We start from the raw sequence: 17,080 nt of genomic DNA on the forward strand, positions 1-17,080 counted from the left end.
CCTATCAAAATACCGGACTCGCTTAATGAGATGGGGACGTTTCCAGGACGCTCAAAGTGGATGCAACGCTCCTGTGATATAGAGGCCGGATGGTTTTTCATTCTCACTAATCGAGTCCCTCCGATGAGAAAAGTAATGCTACAACAAACGGTAATGTTGATGCATATTTCTGTTATTGTATAAGATTCTATGACTATAAAGTAGTGCTAATGCCTATGTACCATTGACTATTCATGTGTTATTAAAATAAATAGTATTTTGCCATAAAGAATCTTAGTATTCGTAGCTGATTAGGATATCGGTGAGCGCTTCGTAAGTACGGGCTTTCAGCCCCCTTTTTCAGAGAATTTAGCAAGACGGGCGGCCCTCCCCTCACATCATGTCCTGTTAGCCTGCACATGGTCAGCTCTAATAATCTAATTATGCGTGTGCAATGTATAACCTCTCACTTTGTTCTTCTAGATGTTAAACATTCCTCAGCAGAATGACAATGAAGATTTCCCTGCAAAGCTGCTCCTGAGTTCTGCTCTGCAGCACACCGTGCCTGTCTTGAAGTTCTGCCAGCTGCTGTGTAGCCTCCAGGACTCGGTGCCCGACTTGCAACCATTAATTAAGTCGATAGAGGAACTTGGTGAGTGTTTCTTTATACCGGTTTATGGGTGTTGTAAATCTCCTATAACCTACCGTCAAAAGAAGAAATACTGGAAATCCGTATCACTCCTAGAATTGTGTTTTTGGCATAAAAGCATTTTCATAGACTGGTCATTTATAGAAGAAAATGATCCCTCTAATGCTTAAGTTTGTCTTTTAAGGTTTGCTGGTAGACGGCAAATGCAATTTCCTGACCGCTATGAAGTGGGGGGTAAACAACGAATGTCAGCTTGAACCTATGGAAGAGGTCGGCGACAGAAACGAACAGGATGAAGAAGCAAAGGACGATGAGAATGACGACGTGGATTCTGAAAAAGAGCGAGCAGAATTCGCCCAAGAAAAGGGCTCAAAAAAGAGTTTTATTTGCAAATCCTGCGACAAGATCTTCCTGTTCCGCTGCCGCTTGGAGGTGCACATGAAGCGCTGCCGAATGGCAAAAAGAAATCCCCTGCAGTGCAAAGACTGCAATGTGGTGCAGGCCTCCAAGAGGGAGCTGGACCAGCACCGGGAGGAGGTGCACGGCTTTCTGATGTCCCGGAACAACAAAGGGAAAAAAAAAATGCTGGTGACGTGTGACATCTGCGGGAAAGAATTTGCTCATCCGTCAGGTAATGATTATTTATACGCACAATGTCCATGATATGATTCTGCAGTAAAGTGGGGTGACTTTACAAACAGTGTCACTACTTTGGTGCCGAGTTTGAGTCTTTGTTCATACCTATCTATCCTGTGATGAAACTCGGTCCATTTTAATTGTGTTGTGTTTCTCTCTCGCCTTATTGGGGGACACAGGACCATGGGTGTATGCTGCTGTTGCCAGGAGGTAGTGAAAGACCCTTAAAGGGTTTGTCCAAAAATATGATAAAATGGCCACTTTCTTTGTCGCTCCATTGGGAGACCCAGACAATTGGGTGTATAGCTTCTGCCTCCGGAGGCCACACAAAGTATTACACTTTAAAAGTGTAACCCCTCCCCTCTGCTATACACCCTCCCGTGCATCACGGGCTCCTCAGTTTTATGCTTTGTGTGGAAGGAGGTACACATCCACTCATGCATTCTCATATTAGTTATATCGGTTGGAAGAAAAGTGGGCCCTCACGGGGCCCCCGGCATGTTCCCTTCTCACCCCACTACGTCGGCGGTGCTGTTAAGGTTGAGGTACCCATTGCGGGTACAAAGGCCGGAGCCTCATGCCGTTTTCCTTCACCATCCCTTAGCGGCTCTGGGAGAAGTGGGATCCTGACCGGTCATCCATTTATGGGACCGTGCTCCCTCCGCAGCCCCTGTGGGAATCTGCCGGACAGGAGCCTATTCATCCTCAGGGACCGGGCCCTGCATCTCTAAGGTACTCTGTGTCCCCATGGGGGCTGTGCATGGAGCGCCTTCTTCCCGGACGCTGCAGCAGCTGCTTATTTGTGAAGACCGGCGGACTTCCGCGCCGACCGCGCCTGCTCGTCGGCCGCGGTCTTAAATTTAGTCCCCGGCTTCATTGCGGCCTAGTAGCAAAACTCCCGCCCCCGGGCCTGCCTGTCAGGGGTAGGGGCGGGACTGCCGACCTGACGTCGGATGTGAGGGCCGGAGCATCCTGTATGTTTCCTCCCCCCTCACTGATCACTGTGGGGACCCCAGATTCCCGCACTTTTCTAGCGCCGCCCACGGCTCCACTCCTCCCCACAGAGCTCCGGCAGTCATTTGTTTGGCATTCTGCCGGTGGAGGATTTCCAGGAAAGAGCTCTGCAACGCTGGGAGACCTAAGGCAGGGAATCTGGAGGACACACACTCCGCTTTTTAGCGGTCGGTAAGCCACACCGGTCACCCGGTGCTGGTCCCCTTAGGGTGCCGGAATAGATACGTATTCTATATATATATATTTCTGTTCGGTCGGGCTATATACCCTTTCCCATATACCCTCAGTGATCACTCTCCTAGGAGACAACAGCATGTCGTCCACAAGGAGCAAGGGTGCTAAGGCACAGGGTTATTTCTTTGTCGCTCCATTGGGAGACCCAGACAATTGGGTGTATAGCTACTGCCTCCGGAGGCCACACAAAGTATTACACTTAAAAGTGTAAGGCCCCTCCCCTTCTGGCTATACACCCTCCCGTGGGATCACGGGCTCCTCAGTTTTCATGCTTTGTGCGAAGGAGGCACACATACATGCATAGCTCCACTGTTTAGTCAGCAGCAGCTGCTGACTATGTCGGATGGAAGAAAAGAGGGCCCATACTAGGGCCCCCAGCATGCTCCCTTCTCACCCCACTATTTGTCGGCGGTGTTTGTTAAGGTTGAGGTACCCATTGCGGGTACAGAGGCTGGAGCCCACATGCTGCATCCTTCCCCATCCCCCTGCGGGCTCTGGGTGAAGTGGGATTTTACCGGTCTCCAGGCACTGAGACCGTGCTCCATCCACAGCCCCTGGAAATCTGCTGGACATGGAGCTGAGTATCGTCAGGGACAGGCCCTGCTACATCAAGGTACTCTGTGCCCCCGTGCATATCGCGCGCACACCGCAGCATTGCTGGGTGTGTTAGTGCGCCGGGGACAACAGCGCTGCGCGCTGGTGCCATTCCTATCTACAGCTCTGCTGAGAGGTGACATGTGTTTGAAACTGCTGCGTGGCCACGGTGGTCAGTTTTTAGCGCTGCGGCGCGGCTGGGATTTGTGGTGCGCCGGGGACTTCCGCGCTGGCCGTGCATATATGACGGCCGCGCTTATTACTCGAGTCCCCGGCTTTTGCGGCCTAGTTTCGCTTTGTTCCCGCCCCCAGGCCTGCCAGTCAGAGGAAGGGCGGGACGCTGTGCAGAATGTCAGCACAGAGGGCTGGAGTCTGCTTTACATACTCCAGCCCTCACACTGGGCACAGTGGGACGCCAGTTTCCCGCACTTTTGTTTGAGGCATGCCCACGGTCCACCCCTCTTCACAGGACGCCGGCAGCCATTCCTGTGTGCAGTCCGAGCTGGAGAGAGGAGACTGGGAGACCCAGACACGGGATTCTGGTGCCCACACACCCGCTTTTCAGCGGGCGGTAAGCTGCCCTCAAGGGCTGACCCCCACTGGTGCCGAAGTGTATATTTGTATTTTGTGCTTGCAGCTATACATTGCACTGTACGATCACTAGTGATTCTCTGCTATATACCCTCCTAGATTACTCAGAGGACACAACAGCATGTCGACCGCAAAAAGCAAAGGTGCCAAGGCACAGGCTTTTTATGCTGCTTGTACCGCATGTGGGGCTGTTCTACCGGCAGGTTCCACTGACCCCCACTGTGTGCAGTGCTCGGCCCCTGTGGCACTTGCTCGGCCGGGGCCTCTGCTGGAGGTGACCCAGGCAGAACCTCCTGTGAATACTGTCCAGGTGACAGGGACGGAGTTTGCAGTCTTTGCCGACAGATTGTCTGTGACTATGACTAAAATTCTTGAAACATTGCAGTCCAGACCAGTAACTCAGACCATGGACACTGTTAACTCATTGCTCCCTGGTCCCCCTCAGTTGGAACAGCTCCGGGATCCGGGGGCGTCTCTTGCATCCCAGGGTGATGGCTCTGACACGGACGACAGTCCCAGACAGCCTAAGCGAGCTCGCTATGAGCGGCCCTCGACTTCATCACACTGGTCAGGGTCCCAGCAGGACGACTCTCTGTATGATGAGGCGGAGGTAGCTGATCAGGATTCTGATCCTGAGACCGCTCTCAATTTGGATACTCCTGATGGTGACGCCATAGTGAATGATCTTATAGCGTCCATCAATAAAATGCTGGACATTTCTCCACCTGCTCTTCCTGTGGAGGAGACAGCTTCACAGCAGGAGAAATTCCATTTCAGGTATCCCAAACGTAAATTAAGTGGTTTTTCTGGACCACTCTGACTTTAGAGAGGCAATCCAGAAACACCACGCTTATCCGGATAAGCGTTTTTCCAAACGGCTTAAGGATACACGTTATCCTTTTCCCCCGGACGTGGTCAAGGGCTGGACCCAGTGTCCCAAGGTGGATCCTCCAATCTCCAGGCTTGCAGCTAGATCCTTAGTTGCAGTGGAAGATGGGGCGGCACTTAAAGATGCCACTGACAGGCAGATGGAGCTCTGGTTGAAATCCATCTATGAGGCTATTGGCGCGTCGTTTGCTCCAGCATTCGCAGCCGTATGGGCACTCCAAGCTATTTCAGCTGGTCTTGCACAGATTGACACGGTCACACGTACATCTGCTCCGCAGGTGGCACCATTGACATCTCAAATGTCTGCATTTGCGTCTTACGCGATTAATGCTGTCCTAGACTCTACGAGCCGTACGGCAGTGGCGTCCGCCAACTCCGTAGTTTTACGCAGAGCCTTGTGGTTAAGAGAATGGAAGGCAGATTCTGCTTCCAAGAAGTGTTTAACCAGTTTGCCATTTTCTCGTGACCGACTGTTTGGAGAGCGCTTAGATGAAATCATTAAGCACTCCAAGGGTAAAGATTCTTCCTTACCTCAGCCCAGACAAAACAAACCCCAACAGAGGAGAGGACAGTCGGGGTTTCGGTCCTTTCGAGGCTCAGGCAGGTCCCAATTCTCCTCGTCCAAAAGGACTCAAAAGGATCAGAGGAGCGCAGATTCTTGGCGGACTCAGTCACGCCCAAAAAAGACAGCCGGAAGACCCGCTACCAAGGCGGCTTCCTCATGACTTTCGGCCTCCTCTCTCCGCATCCTCGGTCGGTGGCAGGCTCTCCCGCTTTGGCGACATTTGGCTGCCACAGGTCACAGACCGTTGGGTGAGAGACATTCTGTCTCACGGGTACAGGATAGAGTTCAGCTCTCGTCCTCCAACTCGCTTCTTCAGAACTTCTCCATCTCCCGACCGAGCCGATGCTCTGCGGCTAGCGGTGTCCACTCTAAAAGCGGAAAGAGTGGTGACCCCCGTTCCTCTTCAGGAACAAGTTCACGGTTTTTACTCCAACTTGTTTGTGGTGCCAAAAAAGGACGGGTCATTCCGTCCCGTTCTGGATCTAAAACTGCTCAACAAGCACGTAAAAACCAGGCGGTTCCGAATGGAATCCCTTCGCTCCGTCATCGCCTCAATGTCTCAAGGAGATTTTCTAGCATCAATAGACATCAAGGATGCTTATCTCCACGTGCCGATTGCTCCAGAGCACCAGCGTTTCCTACGCTTTGTTATAGGAGACGAACACCTTCAGTTCATAGCTCTGCCTTTCGGGCTGGCGACAGCCCCACGTGTCTTCACCAAGGTCATGGCGGCAGTAGTAGCAGTCCTGCACTCTCAAGGTCACTCTGTGATCCCGTATTTGGACGATCTACTGGTCAAGGCACCCTCTCAAGAGGCATGCCAACACAGCCTGAACGTTGCGCTGGAGACTCTCCAGAGTTTCGGGTGGATCATCAACTTTTCAAAGTCAAATCTAACTCCGACCCAATCGCTAACATATCTTGGCATGGAGTTTCATACTCTCTCAGCGATAGTGAAGCTTCCGCTGGACAAACAGCGTTCACTACAGACAGGGGTGCAATCTCTCCTTCAGGGCCAGTCGCACCCCTTGAGACGCCTCATGCACTTCTTGGGGAAGATGGTAGCTGCAATGGAGGCAGTCCCTTTCGCGCAGTTTCATCTTCGTCCACTACAATGGGACATTCTCCGCCAATGGGACGGGAAGTCGACGTCCCTCGACAGGAACGTCTCCCTTTCTCAGGCGGCCAAGGATTCTCTTCGGTGGTGGCTTCTTCCCACCGCTTTGTCGAAAGGAAAGTCCTTTCTACCCCCATCCTGGGAGGTAGTCACGACAGACGCGAGTCTCTCAGGGTGGGGAGCAGTGTTTCGCCACCACAGGGCTCAAGGGACGTGGACTCAGGAAGAGTCCACCCTTCAGATCAATGTTCTAGAAATCAGAGCAGTGTATCTTGCCCTACAAGCCTTCCAGCAGTGGCTGGAAGGCAAGCAGATCCGAATTCAGTCGGACAACTCCACAGCGGTAGCATACATCAACCACCAAGGTGGAACACGCAGTCGGCAAGCCTTCCAGGAAGTCCGACGGATTCTGACGTGGGTGGAAGACACGGCTTCCACAATATCCGCAGTTCACATCCCAGGCGTGGAAAACTGGGAAGCAGACTTCCTCAGTCGCCAGGGTATGGACGCAGGGGAATGGTCCCTTCACCCGGACGTGTTTCAGGAGATCTGTCGCCGCGGGGGGATGCCGGACGTCGACCTGATGGCGTCACGGCACAACAACAAGGTCCCGGCTTTCATGGCACGGTCTCACGATCACCGAGCTTTGGCGGCAGACGCCTTAGTTCAAGATTGGTCGCAATTCCGGCTACCTTACGTGTTCCCGCCTCTGGCATTGTTGCCCAGAGTGCTGCGCAAGATCAGGGCCGACTGCCGTCGCGCCATCCTCGTCGCTCCAGACTGGCTGAGGAGATCGTGGTACCCAGATCTGTGGCACCTCACGGTAGGCCAACCATGGGCACTACCAGAACGACCAGACTTGCTATCTCAAGGGCCGTTTTTCCACCTGAATTCTGCGGCCCTGAACCTGACTGTGTGGCCATTGAGTCCTGGATCCTAGCATCTTCAGGATTATCTCGGGGGGTTATTACCACCATGAGACAGGCTAGAAAACCATCCTCCGCCAAGATCTACCACAGGACGTGGAAGATATTCTTATCTTGGTGCGCTGCTCAGGGAGTTTCTCCCTGGCCTTTTGCATTGCCTACTTTTCTTTCCTTTCTGCAATCCGGATTGGAAAAAGGTTTGTCGCTCAGCTCCCTTAAAGGACAAGTCTCAGCGCTATCTGTATTTTTTCAGAAACACCTAGCACGACTTGCTCAGGTACGCACGTTCCTGCAAGGAGTTTGTCATATCGTCCCTCCTTACAAGCGGCCGTTAGAGCCCTGGGATCTGAACAAGGTTCTAATTGCTCTCCAGAAGCCGCCTTTCGAGCCTATGAAGGACGTTTCACTTTCCCGTCTTTCACAGAAAGTGGCCTTTCTAGTAGCGATCACGTCTCTTCGGAGAGTGTCCGAGCTAGCTGCGCTCTCATGTAAATCTCCCTTCCTGGTGTTTCACCAGGACAAGGTGGTTCTACGTCCGATTCCTGAGTTTCTCCCTAAGGTGGTATCCCCCTTTCATCTCAATCAGGATGTCACATTACCTTCCTTGTGTCCTCATCCAGTTCATCAATTTGAGAAAGGTTTGCATTTGTTGGATCTGGTCAGAGCACTCAGGATCTACATTTCCCGCACGGCGCCCTTTCGCCGCTCGGATGCACTCTTTGTCCTTGTCGCTGGTCAGCGTAAAGGGACGCAAGCTTCCAAATCCACTCTAGCTCGGTGGATCAAGGAACCAATTCTTGAAACCTACCGTTCTGCGGGGCTTCCGGTTCCTTCAGGGCTGAAGGCCCATTCTACCAGAGCCGTGGGTGCGTCCTGGGCATTACGGCACCAGGCTACGGCTCAGCAGGTGTGCCAGGCGGCTACCTGGTCGAGTCTGCACACCTTTACCAAGCATTATCAGGTGCATACCTACGCTTCGGCGGACGCCAGCCTAGGTAGACAAGTCCTTCAGGCGGCGATTGCCCACCTGTAGGACAGGGCTGTTTGACGGCCCTATCACGAGGTATTCTTTTACCCACCCAGGGACTGCTTTTGGACGTCCCAATTGTCTGGGTCTCCCAATGGAGCGACAAAGAAGAAGGGAATTTTGTTTACTTACCGTAAATTCCTTTTCTTCTAGCTCCAATTGGGAGACCCAGCACCCGCCCTGTTTTCTTAGGGATTTTTGTTTTTTTCGGGTACACATGTTGTTCATGTTGAACGCTTTCAGTTCTCCGATGTTCTTCGGATTGAATTTGTCTTCAAAACTGTTATTGGCTTTCCTCCTTCTTGCTTTTGCACTAAAACTGAGGAGCCCGTGATCCCACGGGAGGGTGTATAGCCAGAAGGGGAGGGGCCTTACACTTTTAAGTGTAATACTTTGTGTGGCCTCCGGAGGCAGTAGCTATACACCCAATTGTCTGGGTCTCCCAATTGGAGCTAGAAGAAAAGGAATTTACGGTAAGTAAACAAAATTCCCTTCTTTGCGACCTGTACCTCTTGTGCGGCTATGTTACCTGCGGGTTCCACCTACCCTCACTGTGAGCAATGCTCGACCCCTGTTTTGCTTGCTCAGCCGGAGCCTCGGTCACTAGTGGGCCCCTCGGCTCAGGTAGACCCCCCCCCTGCTCCCCCTGTCCAGGCGGCAGAGACAGAGTTTGCCGTTTTTGCTGAGAAACTCTCTGAGTCACTTTCACAATCCATGGCTCAGTCTATGGACAAATGGTCTGCCAAGCTGCTAGAAGCTTTGCAGTCCAGACCGGTCCTTACACAGGCCCCGGGGCCTGTTGGATCGTCGCCTCCAGGCCCCTCTCGGTCCGCGCCGCAGCGCGCTCCCAGGGGGGGCCCTAGGTCTCACGTGGAGGACTCCTGCCCGGACCACAGTCCCAGACTGGCTAAGCGGACTCGCTGGGAATCTTCCCCGACTTCTTCACGCTGCTCGGGTTCCCAGCTTGAGGACTCTCTGGAGGACGAGGTGGACGTCGCAGCTCAGGGCTCTGACCCTGACGTTGCTCTCAATCTTGATACACCTGAAGGGGACGCCTTAGTATATGACCTTATCTCGTCCATCAACCAGGTGTTAGATCTATCTCCCCCGCCTCCACCTGTAGAGGAGTCGACTTCTCAGCAGGAGAAACACCAGTTTCGGTTCCCTACACGTACACGGAGTGCGTTTTTCGATCACTCTAACTTCAGAGATGCTGTCCAGAAGCCCAGAGCGGTTCCGGACAAGCGCTTTACTAAGCGCCTTACTGACACACGTTACCCCTTCCCCTCTGACGTAGTTAAGGGTTGGGCTCAATGTCCCAAGGTGGATCCCCCAGTCTCTAGATTGGCGGCTAGATCTGTGGTATCGGTTGCAGATGGCTCATCGCTAAAAGATGCCACTGACAGGCAGATAGAGCTCCTGGTGAAATCCATCTATGAAGCCACGGGCGCGTCTTTTGCCCCGGCTTTTGCAGCCGTGTGGGCACTCCAAGCTATCTCAGCTTGTCTGGCTGAGATTAATGCGGTCACACGTAATTCTGCTCCGCAGGTTGCGTCTTTGACTTCTCAGGCGTCAGCTTTTTCTTCCTACGCCATGAACGCAGTCCTAGACTCTGCTAGCCGTACAGCAGTGGCATCCGCTAATTCTGTGGCAGTCCGCAGGGCCATGTGGCTGCGCGAATGGAAGGCAGACTCGGCTTCCAAGAGGTTCCTAACCGGTTTGCCGTTTTCTGGCGACCGATTGTTTGGCGAACGATTGGATGAGATTATTAAGGAATCCAAGGGAAAGGACTCCTCCTTACCCCAGTCCACACCGAAGAGACCTCAGCAACGGAAAATACAATCGAGGTTTCGGTCCTTTCGTCCCTCCGCCAAGTCCCAATCCTCTTCGTCCAGCAGGCCGGAGAAAGGCCAGAGGAACTCCTATGCGTGGCGGGCTAAGTCACGCCCCCAAAAAGCCGCCGGAGGCAACGCCTCCAAGGCGGCCTCTTCATGACTCTCGGCATCCCCGAACCGCATCCTCGGTCGGTGGCAGGCTCTCCCGCTTTTGCGACGCCTGGTGGCCACATGTTCAAGACCAATGGGTGAGAGACATTCTGTCTCACGGTTACAGGATAGAGTTCAGCTCTCGTCCCCCGACTCGTTTCTTCAGAACCTCTTCGCCCCCCGCTCGGGCCGACGCACTTTTTCAGGCGGTGGACGCTCTGAAGACAGGAGTTGTGATCCCTGTTCCCCTTCAGGTACATGGTTGCGGCTTTTACTCCAACTTGTTCGTGGTGCCAAAGAAGGACGGTTCATTCCGTCCCGTTCTGGACCTCAAACTACTCAACAGACATGTGAGCACCAGACGGTTTCGGATGGAATCTCTCCGCTCGGTCATCGCATCGATGTCACAAGGAGACTTCCTAGCATCGATCGACATCAAGGATGCTTATCTCCATGTGCCGATCGCACCCGAACATCAACGCTTCTTGCGTTTCGCCATCGGGGACAAACACCTTCAGTTCGTGACATTGCCTTTCGGCCTGGCGACAGCCCCACGGGTGTTCACCAAGGTCATGGCATCCGTTGTGGCGGTCCTACACTCTCAGGGCCACTCGGTGATTCCCTACTTAGACGATCTCCTAGTCAGGGCACCTTCTCAGGTGGCGTGTCAAAACAGCCTTACCGTCGCTCTGGCGACTCTCCAGCAGTTCGGGTGGATCATCAACTTCCCGAAATCCACGTTGACACCGACCCAATCACTGACTTACCTCGGGATGGAGTTTCATACACAGTCAGCGGTAGTCAAGCTACCGCTGGACAAACAGCTTTCTCTGCAGGCAGGGGTGCAATCTCTTCTTCGGGGTCAGTCACACCCCTTGAGGCGCCTCATGCACTTCCTGGGGAAGATGGTGGCAGCGATTCGCGCAATTCCATCTGCGGCCACTCCAGTGGGACATTCTCCGCAAATGGGACAGGAGGTCGACTTCCCTCGACAGGAACGTCTCTTTCCCTTGCAACCAAGACGTCTCTTCAGTGGTGGCTCCTTCCCAATTCTCTATCGCAAGGAAAATCCTTCCTACCCCCAACCTGGGCTGTGGTCACCACGGACGCGAGCCTGTCAGGGTGGGGAGCGGTTTTCCTCCACCACAGGGCTCAGGGAACCTGGACTCCGGTAGAGTCATCCCTTCAGATCAATATTCTGGAGATAAGGGCAGTGTATCTAGCCCTATTGGCTTTTCATCGGTGGCTGGAGGGCAGGCAGATCCGTATCCAGTCGGACAACGCCACTGCCGTCGCATACATCAACCACCAAGGCGGCACTCGCAGTCGTCATGCCTTCCAGGAGGTCCGACGGATTCTGCAGTGGGTGGAAGCCACAGCCTCCACCATCTCCGCAGTTCACATCCCGGGCGTAGAAAACTGGGAAGCAGATTTTCTCAGTCGTCAGGGCATGGACGCGGGGGAATGGTCTCTTCACCCAGACGTGTTTCGAGAGATCTGTCGCCGCTGGGGAACGCCGGACGTCGATCTTATGGCGTCACGGCACAACAACAAAGTCCCGTCATTCATGGCCCGGTCTCAAGATCACAGAGCTCTGGCGGCGGACGCATTAGTTCAGGATTGGTCGCAGTTTCGACTGCCTTATGTATTTCCTCCTCTGGCGATGCTGCCCAGAGTGTTGCGCAAGATCAGGTCCGACTGTCGTCGCGCCATTCTCGTCGCTCCAGATTGGCCGAGGCGGTCGTGGTACCCGGATCTGTGGCATCTCACGGTGGGTCAACCGTGGGCGCTTCCAGACTGCCCAGACTTGCTGTCACAAGGGCCGTTTTTCCATTTGAATTCTGTGGCCCTCAACCTGACTGTGTGGCCATTGAGTCCTGGCTCCTAGCGTCTTCAGGGTTATCTCAGGATGTCATTGCCACCATGAGACAGGCCAGGAAACCGACGTCCGCCAAGATCTATTACAGGTCTTGGAGGATCTTCTTATCCTGGTGTTCTGGTAATGGTTTTACTCCCTGGCCTTTTGCCTTACCCACTTTTCTTTCATTCCTTCAATCCGGAATGGACAAGGGTTTGTCACTCGGCTCTCTCAAGGGACAAGTATCGGCGCTATCCGTATTTTTTCAAAAGCGTCTGGCCAGGCTTCCGCAGGTCCGCACGTTCCTGCAGGGAGTTTGCCACATAGTCCCACCTTACAAGCGTCCGCTGGGACCTTAACAGGGTGCTAACGGCTCTTCAGAAACCACCTTTCGAGCCGCTGCGGGATGTCTCTTTATCACGTCTTTCGCAGAAGGTGGCATTTCTAGTGGCAGTTACATCACTCCGTAGAGTGTCGGAGCTGGCAGCTCTGTCATGCAAAGCCCCCTTCCTGGTTTTTCACCAGGATAAGGTGGTCCTGCGTCCGGTCCCGGAATTTCTCCCCAAGGTGGTATCCTCTTTTCATCTCAATCAGGATATCTCCTTGCCTTCTTTTTGCCCTCATCCAGTTCACCAATGTGAAAAGGATTTGCACTTGTTAGACCTCGTGAGAGCACTCAGAATCTACATTTCTCGCACGGCGCTCTTTGTCCTTGTCGCTGGCCAGCGTAAGGGGTCTCAGGCTTCCAAGTCAACCTTGGCTAGGTGGATCAAGGAACAGATTCTTGAAGCCTACCGTTCATCGGGGCTTCAGATTCCTTCAGTTCTTAAAGCCCATTCTACCAGGGCCGTAGGCGCGTCCTGGGCTTTGCGGCACCAGGCTACGGCTCAGCAGGTGTGTCAGGCGGCTACCTGGTCGAGTCTGCACACCTTCACTAAACACTATCAGGTGCATGCCTATGCTTCGGCAGAGGCTAGCCTAGGTAGGCAAGTCCTTCAGGCGGCAATTGCCCACCTGTAAGAGGGGGCCGGTTTCCGGCTCTTTTTATCGAGGTATTCTGTTACCCACCCAGGGATTGCTTTTGGACATCCCAATTGTCTGGGTCTCCCAATGGAGCGACAAAGAAGGGAATTTTGTTTACTTACCGTAAATTCCTTTTCTTCTAGCTCCTATTGGGAGACCCAGCACCCGCCCCTGTTCCCTTCGGGCTGTTGTTTTTTTGTGTACACATATTGTTCATGTTCAATTGTTCTTTGGTTAATGGTTCAGTTCTCCGAACATCCTTCGGATTGAATTTACCTTAGACCAATTTATAAGTTTCCTCCTTCCTGCTTTGGCACCAAAACTGAGGGGCCCGTGATGCACGGGAGGGTGTATAGCAGAGGGGAGGGGTTACACTTTTTAAAGTGTAATTACTTTGTGTGGCCTCCAGAGGCAGAAGCTATACACCCAATTGTCTGGGTCTCCCAATAGGAGCTAGAAGAAAAGGAATTTACGGTAAGTAAACAAAATTCCCTTCTTTTTCCTTTTACAGCGGACAGACCAACATAGATTTATTGTTTAGATTTATTTTAAATGTCAAATTTGTATCACATGAAGTAATTGGTTTCCTGCCATTCCTCAGGTCTTCAGTACCACAAACGGACCGAGCATTTTGACGAGAAGCCGTTCTCCTGTGAGGATTGTGGCGCCAAGTTTGCTGCAAACTCCACTCTGAAGAATCATCAGCGGCTGCACACGGGAGAGCGCCCCTTTGTGTGCAAACACTGTCACATGACCTTCACCCAGGCCGCTGCACTCTCCTACCACACTAAGAAGAAGCACTCTGAAGGTATGATACTGGCGCCGGCCATGCAACATCCTCGGTGGCATGCCGGGGATGCTTGGAGTTGTAGTATAGCTGGAGAGCACTGCTCTGCAATTCCTGAACTGATGATATCAAGGTTGGGAATTTTGGGGAGACCACAAATGGGGTCCTTCTCGTTCGGGTCACCGAGTCGGAATCCAAATCAAATCTGCGCAGATGTACATATGAGGAAAAATGACCACACAGAGACGTGTCTCTATCCGGGAGAAGCTCAATGGTCTTGTGAACCGTATATTATAAAATACACACAGTTATTCAGTTCAACATTGTCCCTGATTGGTCAGAGATAAACAGCAAAGTCCATATAGTACATCTTCAGCCTGTTACTGGCTTTAAAATACCAGTTTGAACCAGCTACTGAATACTTCTTTGTTAACACGTTGCTGAGCAAGAACAAGGAGTCAACATCTCACATCCCACATGGTGTGAACCAACTAATTACGAATTCTGTCAGTATGTTATGAATACCTCTTTGTTCATTGTTCATTTCTCTGACGCCTCATTGGGGGACACAGGACCGTGGGTGGTATGCTGCCTATCCATAGGAGGACACTAAGTAGATGCAAAAGCATAGCTCCTCCTCTGCAGTATATACCCCCTGGCCGGGCCAGGCAGCCTCAGTTTTAGCTTAGTGTCTGTAGGAGGCACTTCCTTTCAAGGTTTGTTATTTTTTGAGGGCGACGGTTTCCTTTTGGGACCGATCTCCCACTACCATCAACGTGCGGGAACGTGGAGTGTCGCCTCCACGTACCCCCTCCTGCGACGCTGGATCCTGGGCTGGACGATGGGTTCCACAGACACCGATTTTCCAAAGCCCAGGGTAGAGGCCTGTTCCCCTATAGCCCAATTCCTCAGCCCCTCTTTGCAGGCTCTAAATTGAATATGGCACCAATTCCTCAGCCCCTCTTTGCAGGCTCTGAGTTGAATATGGCACCGGTGTGACCAGACACAGCAAGCTGACTCTGCTATTTTCACTGCCTGGACTGATAGCAGTATTTTAAGGTGAGATCCCCCCTGACTGGTTTCCCAGACAAAGGGAGAAAAGACTCTGCAGGGAAGGCTCCCAGGACATTTACAGTATTTATTATGAGAAAGTCCCTTGCTGAGTGCAAGGAAGAGAGCCCCAAGGATCCTGCACACACGGTGTTAACTTTTCTCTAGCTTGCTGGCTGGAGGAGGGGGAAGTCACTCGTGTTTGCAGAAAGTCCTGCAGATAATTTGGTGGCAGGGGGAGGGCCCAGGGCTCAGGGACTCACGCTGTTTATTTGCTCTGTTTATTTGCTCTAGCAGAAAAGCTGGATGATAACCACCAGTGACAAGCTGTGTGCTGTCTGGAGGAAGAGGGAGGAAAACTATCAGACGCTCCCTTCCCGCCGTTTTTTTTCTACCCACAGCAGGGGGGGGACACTGACTTCATCTTCGCGCTGTTTTAGCGCCAAGCACCGCCCCCCGCGGCCGCGATAAGCCCCCCCAGGAAAGTGTGCGAAGATCTCCATAGAGCTTAATCCTTCCTGAGGACAGGGCCATCTTCTGATTCTGGTGAGGTGCTTGCTTCACTTGTAGCTCTGCTGAGCATTGCTCCCCCTCCTGGCATACTCCTATTAGGAACATGCAGAATTCTAAGGGCACTAAGAGTGCTAAGGCCCACATAGTCTATTATTCAGCCTGCACTGCCTGCCACGCTGAGCTACGACGGAAAAACACCTCTTCTCTCTGTGAGTCCTGTGCCCCTATAGCCCCCCAAGACTCCCCTGCCACCACCGCCGCAACCATCAGCCCAGAGCCTAGGGCTCCCAGCCCACCGGAATAGGCACAGTTTCTGTCCCAATCCATGGAAAAACTGTCACAGAACCTGGTGCTGGCTATGCAATGTCGTCCTCCACACCCTTCTGGGTCCCTGGACGGAACGCAGCCTGAGGATACCCCTATGGAGGATCCTTATGAGGTAATCCGGGCACATGCTTCACCGGTTGCAGGGATCAGGAAAAGAGCACACGGCCGGGTGTCTCCAGCGGGCTCTCCCTCGGGTGCACACAGTGCAGGCTCTCCCACTCGCTCCACGGCTTCTGAAGAGCTGGAGGAGGGAGAATGCTGTTTATACCAACAGGATTCTTTGGTTTCAGCCTCCCCAGGTGATAAAACTGCAATAGACTCCCTTATAGCAGCAATCAACCAAACTCTGCATGTGGAGGATCCCCCATCCACTACCACTGACCATGCGGTCTCCTTTAAGAGGGCACGGAAACCCCAAAAGGTTTTCGCTGATCACCCAGAGTTTCAGGATATCCTCACAAAGCAAAGGGAGAAGCCTGACAGGCACTTCGGTAACCGAAAACTCATGGTGTCCCGGTACCCTTTTGCCTCACCTGCCCCTAAGGGCTGGGCCGATCCGCCCTCGGTCGACTCCCCCGGTCTCCCGCCTTACCACAAAGACGCTCCTGTCTTTACCCGATGGTTCCTCCATCAAGGACCCGACAGACAGGTGGAGCACCTCGCCCGCTCTGCTTTTGAGGCTGCAGGTTCCTCCTTCTCGCCCTCTTTGCCGCTGTGTAGGTCGCAAAGGCGATCTCGGTCTGGGCAGAATCCCTTAACACTTCGCTTGAGGAATCCCAGTTCACTCATGCCTTCATAGAGGTAACAGCTCAAATTGCCGCTGCGGCGGAGTACCTCATGCAGACCTCCATGGACGCTGCTACCTGCGCAGCGTTTGCCGCCTCAAATACCATAGCCATCCATAGAGCTCTCTGGCTCCGACAATGGCGAGCGGACTCTGCCTCCAATTAGTCTCTCACGGGCCTTCCCTTTTTTCCAGACCGATTGTTTGGGGAACGTCTGGACAAGCTCATTTCTGTCACCACGAGAGGAAAGAGTACTTCCCTCCCCCAGCTGAAGTCCAGGACGTCCTTCACCAGACGTCCACAGTCCTCGTTCCGCTCCTTTCGGAACTCATTTGGTTGGTCGACATCACGAGCTGTCCCCGCCACCAGCCGCGGACTACGCAGGGACCGACCTTCTCAGCTCTCCCCGAAACCCACTTCGTCATGGCAGCCTAGACCGAAACAGTCCAGGACTAGGGAGACTCTGCCACGACGTTTTCCCCCCTCATGACTCCTTCGGCGCCCCGGAAGACACACTCATTGTAGGAGGTCG

The 17,080-nt window shown here is 53.1% G+C and overlaps 1 protein-coding gene across 1 annotated transcript in view; it reads left to right on the forward strand.

Annotated features, from left to right (window-relative positions):
- ZBTB40 (zinc finger and BTB domain containing 40) overlaps window positions 1–17,080 on the forward strand; it is a 172,292-nt gene that overhangs the window by 123,804 nt on the left and 31,408 nt on the right. Inside the window, exons 14-16 of the mRNA XM_075329390.1 lie at window positions 463–631; window positions 813–1,259; window positions 13,688–13,894. Of these exons, the coding sequence (XP_075185505.1) occupies window positions 463–631; window positions 813–1,259; window positions 13,688–13,894 (823 nt within the window). The remainder of the gene's footprint in view (window positions 1–462; window positions 632–812; window positions 1,260–13,687; window positions 13,895–17,080) is intronic.

Source organism: Anomaloglossus baeobatrachus, chromosome 11 (assembly GCF_048569485.1).
Source record: "Anomaloglossus baeobatrachus isolate aAnoBae1 chromosome 11, aAnoBae1.hap1, whole genome shotgun sequence".
In the NCBI taxonomy this organism is placed as follows: Eukaryota; Metazoa; Chordata; class Amphibia; order Anura; family Aromobatidae; genus Anomaloglossus; species Anomaloglossus baeobatrachus.